The sequence below is a fragment of the Anguilla anguilla genome, chromosome 4 (genome assembly GCF_013347855.1).
Source record: "Anguilla anguilla isolate fAngAng1 chromosome 4, fAngAng1.pri, whole genome shotgun sequence".
NCBI classification, from domain to species: Eukaryota; Metazoa; Chordata; class Actinopteri; order Anguilliformes; family Anguillidae; genus Anguilla; species Anguilla anguilla.
The window spans coordinates 23,053,935-23,063,304 of record NC_049204.1 but is presented as its reverse complement, the minus strand read 5'-3'; the positions used below and the strand labels follow the sequence as shown (position 1 = coordinate 23,063,304).

The following is a 9,370-nucleotide window of genomic DNA, read 5'->3' as shown; positions in this document are numbered from 1 at the left end:
GCCATCATGGAAGATGCAGAATGGAACAGAAGAGTCAAAGACAGTAAATAATATCAGAACTGTACTTTATTAATAATCTTTAGTATTTGCTTACAGTTGAAACTCCATTTTTGGTTTAGTATTTTGAGATTGAATATGATGTATGACATAGAAAATGTAAACTTCAAAAGTTTTTTTGTCTTTTTCTGCTATAAGTAGCTACAAACCAATACCTGAACCTTTGTAAAAATTGAGAGCAACAATGCACTGTACATTAGTAAAGAAGACAGGGCTAATAAAACAGGAAATAAAAAGCAAACCCTTTTTATGAAAGCTGTACAATGATTTCTCACATTGCCAAAATCCTGCAAAATCTGGTTTACATAAAGGCCTTTCAACTGTCAAGTGAAACTGTTCAAGTAAAGAAACTAAAGCAAACGGTGTATTTCAAGAAAGTGTATAATGTAACTTTTGTTTAACCGTGCAATTAAAAATGAGTTGCTTTTAAAATGAGAAAGAACATATTAGCATTTCCTTACATTTGTGTTACACATTCATTGTCTTCTTGTGCTGCAACCGGTTTTCATTTTTATCTCCAAAAGTTGATTGTATAAACGAAATATTCTGTTTACATGTTCAGCTGATTTAAATAATAATGTACTAAAACAAACCTTCCAATCATGCACAAACACAATTTTGAGTAAAAAGGCAATTATTTACTTCACCTTTCAGAAGTTGCAAGGAGGCTGCATTGCATTCTATTCTTATGAAATGTAATTAGACAACATCACGTGGAAGCAAATCTGTTTTGCAATTTTCTGACAACTGGTCATTATAAAAACATGACATGCCACATGCGTCACCCAAAATATTTCAAGCGGATTCTAGTTTGGCATTATGGGAAATAGAAATATCACACATGTACAGGACAGGAAAATACATATGCCAAGACATACTTGGAAGATGTACTGTAAGTTGCAGAAGTAGTTTTTCCTTAAACAAAAACTGCTCAAATGAAACGTGCTACACAAAGATGTCTGATTAAAGGGCATCTAAAATATTTTATAATGTAGACCCAAGGAATGCGCCTGAATGAACCAAGAATTTGCACACCAATTCTTACAGCCACTGATTCAAAATCCAAATAAAGTTTTTTATATATTTCAGAAAATTTCTCAGAACACATCAGGTTAAAGTCATGTCTTATATAACAACTGAAAAGTAATTGAGAATAAAATATCTCTAGATGCCCTTTAAAACCCTAAAATGAAAGATTGCAACCCCTTACTTACTCAAAACTGTACTTTTGCCCAAGAATGCATGAACTGGTAAAACTGGAGGTAGAAGTGTATTTCCTGAGAAGTTGAAGACAAATGCCTTGTTCATATTCTGACTTTATGTCTACAAAATAGTTAATATGACTGAATTATCAACCCAATAATCCTCAAGATTAAAAAGATATAATTAACATTTTTAGTTTTGTAATTGTCAATTGCTCTGAAACAATCTTCACTGAATTAATGGCGAATATAAAGATAAAAGAATAAATTGAACCAAAAAGGCATTTTGAAAGTGTAATAATTTTATATAATGGTGATTTGAAATAAGAATTGTCACAGCATAAGGCATCTTATAATTACAGAAGAGATACATCTTAATATTTTTCTTTATCAAAGTCTTCACATACATTTTGGTTGTCCTTGCAATATACAATCTACCTGACCTAGTTATCTAGAACAAGCTTGTACTTTTTATGAATTGTCTTAAGTATAAGGCTAATAATCAAGTTGCACTTTTTCACTTGCAACCCCTGCAAAAAGGATACCTAACAATAGACACACTAAAAAAGCAAGCTTTTCCAAACAAAAAGAAATTAAATTTATTATAGCAAGGATCACTGTATACACGTGTCCATTATGGACGGTGAAGTCACCCCCAGGATTCTTATATTAGAGCTCAGTTCTATTCAAGCTCTAAGCCTCAAGTAAGGTACCTTGCACAGTCTCTTATACAGTGGGCTGATGACTTCAAGAAAGCTGGACAGGTCCACTGGGAGTGTGTCTAGGAACACACAAACCACAATGCTGATAATAAGGGCAGTCAACGTTTTGTCAACTCATTTCTGATCTAGAGAAAATTGCATGTTCTGGATAGCCCAACAAAATCAGCACATAAGCAACTGTGTGAGAGAGGGGATTTTGTTTTATACATCCATGCCAGGAACTAACCATAAAAAGCACAGACACCACCTCACAAATCCTGCTGCTGGCACAGATCAGAGTAACTGTTTGCTTTGTGGTAACAGCCGATTATATTCGAAAGCTTTCTGAACAAGGACACTGGAATTGCAAGCAAAAATAATATAATCATAAGTCTTTCAATTGTTACATTATTTACATGGTAAAACCTTGCCTTTATGGCAAATCCATTTTTTGGATTTTCTGACTTTATAAGAGGCAGGAATAGAAAATGGGGTAGCTCAGAAATAATAAATCACACCAAGTAATGACCAATAAAAAGAAAAAACTTTCAAAACTAACAGATATGACATTACTTCTCACACAACACTGAACTAAGTCAATTTTGTTGTTGCAGTGTTAGTTTGCATCCACTAGGTGATAGCAACGAGTCATCTATGCTCCATGACACCCCTGCAAGACCAAAATCAAAAGCCTGAAGTCAGCAGATTCCAAAATATCTTGTATATATGTCAGTTGAAAAGTCCAGATAAAAGCTACCCTGCACTACAGCCTCTGCTACAGGGTGTGGAAGTCACACCCTGACACAGAAATCCAGACATGCTTGGGTCGTGGACATCGTGCTTAAGATTTAATTCGTTGGCTGTGAATTCATTCATTCTGTGGCGATTTAGTGCAAATCAAGCCACATAAAAGCCATTAATGACACCTCCAACCATAAGCAAGACCAGCTGAGCAAATGTGACAAGCATGCCCACCTGAATGGCCAGAAAAACCCCAGGACACAAACAAAAATTCAGAACTTACATAGAAAATTCACCAATAAAATGACACCAGATGATAAATGGATTGAAAGAAAAGCCAGAAATCCTCCTGATAACAGACATGTTATAATAACAACATTTAGAAAAATAAGGAAACCTAACAAGGAAACCCCTATAAGCAACTTTAGATGACACAATATTCTGTAGAATCAATACATCGATGAAGATGTTCAAAATCCCCTCATAAGAGTTCCACCAAATATTGTAATACAACACTTATTTCTATGTTCTCATATTTCAGAATTGCATTCCCCCAATTCAGATCTAAGATGGATAATTTCTGGTGATACTGGCAACTATTTATACAGTAAATTGACCCAAGCATAAAGCCTTGCTTGTGAGGTAGAAAAGGCCTCACTTCTGAATGAGAGTCTGCAGGACACGAGGTATTCAGTGTTGTAACATTTCCTGATAAACAAGTAAAGGCAAAATAAAGTGATCTTCCCTGAGAATGCTAAATAAGCCACACACACAGAGCGTACTGATTTTGGGTTCTGAACCATTTAACAAGAATGCAAAAAACAGCTTTGGCCTTCGTACCTATGCAATGAACATGAAATATTTCTGAATCCTCAGCTTTTGTGGCTTCATAGAACTATAGAGCAATAATCTGACAGAAACCCAAATACCTCCCATGGGACCAGGTCAAGAGGTCAGTCTGACAAACAGTACTGACCTGAAGGTTTAAATCGATTGCCAGTCGCCCATCCTTTCCTTCTTTGCCATGACACATCACAATATAAATCTCTATCTTTTCATCAGCAGTATTATTGCGTCCATAATTGCCAAGCACGTTTAGCACTCTCAGAGCAAGTGAATTATCTTTAAAAGGTCAGATAGGAGTCAAAGGTGGGGATATCTCTTTTTTCATTCCTTTGATACTTCCAATTCAGCATACAACATTCTCTCAACCTTGCCATGGAGATACCAGTAGAGGTGTTTTAGCAGGATAATGAATAACATTTATAATAATTATTCGTGGAACAATAAAATCAACAAACATGCATATATGAAACACCCTCTGCTGCACTACTAGTACTAATGTGATTGAATCTTCACATACATGTTGGCAATATAATTTTTTAAAAAGAAAGTTCTAGTTATATTTCTATTTATAACCTCTTTTTTTAGAAGAAAAAAAAAACAAACGAAAAAAGGGCAAGCACTCATCTTTCATGCAAATTGAAGAACCCAACAAATCCATTTTGCCTGCCATTTTCTTGTTCTGCACATACCACTTCTCATCTCCAGATGCAGGACAAATTATATTCTCTACAAGACTAATTAATGATAATTAATTTTACAGAATGGGAAATCTATCCTTTTTGGTGAAACTAGAGATAATTAATTGCAGATTTGAAAGAATTATTAAAAATCTAAATGCTTACAATGCTTTAATTTTCACAGAACATCAGACTGACCATGAGAAAAACAGTATACTGCTCTGACCAACCACCCCACTCCCCATGTGCATACACGCACGCACGCAGTACATGCCAACACAAATCCATTGAAATGGTTGGCCACATCAATTCAAAATTTTCACTCTCTCACTTTAGCTCGATCGTTCTTTGCAGTATACTTGAGCAGTACAGAAATGTTCTCAAAGTCTAAATTCAGATTTATATCCAGCAAGCAATTCTCACAAAGGTCTGAGATGATACTACAGATGAGACTAGAGAATATTTATTTTAAAGTACTTTGGATGGAAAATATTAACTTAACTGAGACAACATGACTACTGTGTCCATGTAATATCTTTGAAATTTTCAATGTATTTTCTTTGCATAGGCATTTCCAATGCGTAGGTGAAAATAAGGTGCTGTGAATATCTAATAATTTTTCATGCAAAAACGGCAACAAATTTTTAGGGGGGCTGGGGGGAATGAACACGGCCAATATAACTTTTAATGAAATAAGTTGGTTTTCTTTTACACTGATTATAACTAATTCTTCACCTCCATTCTTCTGACCAGCAGCAACAGTTAAAAGGAGCTAAGCTTTCTTTTAGTGGAAGGAAATTACCCATGGCATCAGTCTGTGTGCTTGCGAAGCACACCAAGCCAACTTGCAGATCTGCCAGACGGACACCAAAAATGACAGTTAATATACAAATGGATTAAATGGAAAACAGAAAACAGGGCATATTATAATCTTCCCTTTAGGTAACAATGTAAATCTGAGGAATACATTTTCATTGTAACAGCAAGCTAGCTGCTGGCAGAATTTAGACACCCATTTTAAGATTACACCAGCCATTATCATCAAATTACCTAATCTCATATTGCCAATTGAAAAATTGTAATACATTTCAGTTTTGAAGCAAAAGAATCATCTCTCTTGTTACTAGAAAAGTGCTAATCTATTACCAGTATAAATCAACAACCAATATTCCCATGGAATTTTCTACCTTTGAAAAGATCTGTCTGGATATGACCAATTTCACAGAAGCTGTATTAAGAATAAAAATGTGAGTAACCAAGACAGCCCCTCTCCCCCCAATGGGTGGTTTTACCAGTATGACAGGCTAACATGATAGGCAAAGTATTTTCCTATGGACACAACTAAACAATCAGGAGTAAACTGCACATCTTTATTGCACTGCCAACATTATTTTCACACCACTACAGGAGGTGAATTGCTGAATTGAGATTTACCAGTCAATCTTTAGGTTTAAAACAGTTGCCAGGTATTTTAATAAAGCTCCACCATATTTTGGAATAAAAAGAGATAACTGTAAATTTGTATTAAACCCGTTTAAAAAGGCATTTTCATACAATTGTGAACCCAAAATAAATGAAGACATAATTGCAATTACAATGGCATAAATGTGAAGTCAGGCAATGGGTCAGCACCAAAGCTCTCTCGTTTGTGTGTTTGCATATGTGTGTGTGTGTGTGTACATGTATGTCTGTACATATTGGTTGTTAATACGTGTTTTGAAGTTGGTAAAATTAAACAAGCAACTGGATCTAAATCAAGAAATTCCATGTAAAGTACTTTTTTGGTGGGGTGGGCCAAAGACAAGTTTCATCATTTCAAACGATTGGCAGCTTGTGGAAACGATCACTCATGATCCAATAATGATTCAGTGCCAGTAGCTGAGTAAAACAGCAGGTATGGCAGAAAACCATTACTTTGGGTCTAAAGCAGTGTGTTCTACATTATGATGTTAAAATAGAGCAACTCTATCCCATATCAGAAGTGGATTAAGGTTTCTTTTCCCAGAAGGTGTAAAGGGACATCCATTAAGATCCAGCCATTACTTGTCATCAGACTGAGGTCCCACATAATAAACATTGATGTTTTACAAAGCGCACCTTGTTATTGATTAATATTTTAGGCACATGAGCAAGGACACACAGACACGCAAGCAAACACACACACACACACACACACACACACACTTGCCACCCTATCTCCATCCCCTGCAGTCCAGCCTCGCGCCCACACAGCTCTCTACAGCAACCATGGCTCTGGGGGGTAAACTTTCCTTTCTAAGTGAGAGGGTGAACTCTCTATTAAATAAGAGAGGGCAAACTCTCATTTTCTTCCTCTAGCATGGATAAACAGTACCTATATTGGTATGGTATCGCAGGAAAATGAACAAAACCGTCATTGAGCATTTTTGCACAAGTGTAACAATAAGCTTGTTGCAAGTTGGGGGAAGAGTCCAATAGAGAAAGCCAAAGCTAGAGACATCCTGAGAGGCCTGGTGGAAACGAGCTCAGTTTCCATCTCTCTGAGGTTCACGGGGAAAGGGGGAGTCTTGCATATGAGGTATGCCTGCAGTTACAGATCAACTCTCCTCTCTCATCACACATTGCTTCATTTTCAACTGTATCACGCAAGCTTAAAAGAAGCTAAAAACTAATGAGGTCACCACGGTGCTTTGTTATGCCCTGAAGAAATAACGTATACTTTAAAGCATCTTTATCTAGAATAAAATAGAAGATATTTACACATTTTTCTTTAAACCCTAAATATACTTTTTTTTGCAATGAGCATGTAATAATAATAACAACATTAATATAAGATAAAAAATTAAAATCCTTTTTCCTCTTGTTTGAAAAGTAGCTTCACGGTCAGTCAGTAGATGTTTAAAATGGCGTAAACAGTGCATTAACCTTAATGTTGATTATTGTTATATTGTTCACATGTTATCTGTACATTTATGAAGAAGAAATAAATTATTCACAGGTTGTGCATATACCTCCATACTGGCTCTAGTTATATTTCACAACTATTTTGGCTGCTGAGTGAAGGTGGAAAGAAAATTAAACAAATTCAAAGCATAAAGACAAAAATTCTGTGGTAGGCAAGAGAACCTGAGATAGTGTACTTCAAGTGGTCTGGGTTTTAATTTCTATATTGTCCTTTTTTTGGCGTAGGCTACGTAGAAAATGAGGTTGGTTTTTGGCTTTAGTTAGCATCAGAAAAGGGAAAAGGTAGGTTTGTGAGGTTTTTAAGGCGATGTGTTGTTGGAGGAGGTAGGTGTGTGTGGGACAGGCTGAGACCCACTGCGTCCACCAGGGGCTTTGCTGTTACTGGAGCCTGACGATCCAGATGGGCCTGAAGGGGCTGACCCTGCTGCCTGAGCAAAAAGCACACCTGCAACATAAACATATACGATGGGCTTAGGTTTTATGGAATTTTCCATCACTCAGCAATAATCACCTTCTTTAAATCCTTCTTAAACTTCGAGCTGAGACAATGGTTTAGGAACGTTCCAACATCATTTGTTTCTGGGTTTCCTTTGGAGAAATGCTCACATTTACCCTCAGTGATGAAGGAAAATTACTTGTCACATGGGGTGGCTTCTTAATCATGCAACAATACTAGTTACTTAGGAAACCTTTTCGTGGAGCTCAGTGCTCAATCCTGGCAAATCATAAATAATGAATAACCGTGAAGGACCTACCAGTGTAGACGACCCCATTGAGCTCGACTGACATACTGATGCTGCTCATCCCATTGGTGGTGAGGTTGAGGGCAGAGTCCTGCCTGCCGTCTATAGAGGAAACAGAGGAAGCTCACATCATCTTAGATCTGACACCTGCAGCCTCACCAAGACATCACCGCTCTACAGAAACCTGCACATCTGCAGCTGGATGTGGTTCTGTCGCCAACAAACAAAAACTGCTCTAAATGAGAGCATTTCATTAAAAATAACCAAGTAGATGTAATTTCCTGTTATGACAGAGGCCACCCATGCTCGTCATCTAATGCCTGTGCAGGTGGATGCTATACATTTATAGATCTGTTGAATGAAAAGCTGGTCATGGGAATATCTTCAATACAAACAGCAAAAAACAATTTCATTAAAGAAAATTTTAAAGAACATTTATTTATTATGTTTTAATTGTATGTTTTGAAAGGCATTGGGGAGTGCTTTAAAACTGCGCAAACAAAAAAGATACTAATCATCTGTGTAATGCGCTGAAATAGATGGGGAAGTCTAGATTTTGCTAATCATCTCCATCTGAGTTCACAGCTCTGTCTGCTGGAGTCTCGTTCACAGATCATTAAAGAGCCTCTTTTAAGTCTTCTTTTAAGCGCCAAAATCTCCCACGACAAAATGATCTGCACTTGATTTTGCTCGATTCATCTCAAGACACTATGAATAAAAAACATTTTTGTAAAAAGCTGTCATCTGTCACTAATTCACTTAAGGCTCAGGGGATTCCCCAGGTTATCTTGAAAGAGACACAGTGCAAATAAAGGACTGCATGATCTGCACAAAGTAGGTCACCAGGGTGTGAAAGCTGGCTCTGTTCTCAGCAGGTGTTCTTGTCATAGCACAGTGCCTACATTTTGCACCATGCACAGAGACTGGTTGCATAGATAGCAATGCATCCTTGAGCTGAGGCAGCAGCATCTGTTTCGATCTGTCTGGCTAACGGACAGGCGGCTGTCCTGGAGCAATCAGCGAATAAGAGCGGCGCAGGCCTTACCCTGGCTGTTTATGCGGATGTTCATGGGCATCTGCGCGGTCATGGCGAGCAGGTTGTGCTGCAGCGCCCTCTGCAGGAGGCGCTGGTGCTCCTCGGAGGCCAGGGCCATCTTCTTCTCGGGCGGCTCGCCGGCCTCCAGCTTGTCCCTCAGCTGCTCCAGCGCGGCCACCTGAGCCGCCATGGCCGCCTGAGCCGCCGCCGCCTGCACGGCCGCCGCCTGCGCCGCCATGACCGAGTGGCCTGCCAGAGCCACCGGCATCCGGCCCGCCCCCGACAGCGGCTGGCCGCTATCGTCCTCTGCAAGGGAGGGCCAAACGGCGCGGGCTGGTCAGGATGGGGACACTTACATCACATTTCACAACGCTTTCCTCCAAATTTGAACAAAGAAACTCACTATCTGAATAACATGCAGGAA

The 9,370-nt window shown here is 38.2% G+C and overlaps 1 protein-coding gene across 4 annotated transcripts in view; it reads right to left on the bottom strand.

The window, feature by feature from the left end:
* Window positions 1–48: 48 nt before the first annotated feature.
* arid3a (AT rich interactive domain 3A (BRIGHT-like)) overlaps window positions 49–9,370 on the bottom strand; it is a 36,766-nt gene continuing 27,444 nt past the window's right edge. For all 4 annotated transcript variants that reach the window (XM_035414974.1, XM_035414975.1, XM_035414971.1 and 1 more), the window contains exons 7-9: window positions 8,956–9,252; window positions 7,923–8,012; window positions 49–7,612 (exon numbers count right to left, since the gene is read on the bottom strand). In XM_035414974.1, the coding sequence (XP_035270865.1) occupies window positions 7,467–7,612; window positions 7,923–8,012; window positions 8,956–9,252 (533 nt within the window). In that variant the 3' untranslated portion in view covers window positions 49–7,466. The remainder of the gene's footprint in view (window positions 7,613–7,922; window positions 8,013–8,955; window positions 9,253–9,370) is intronic.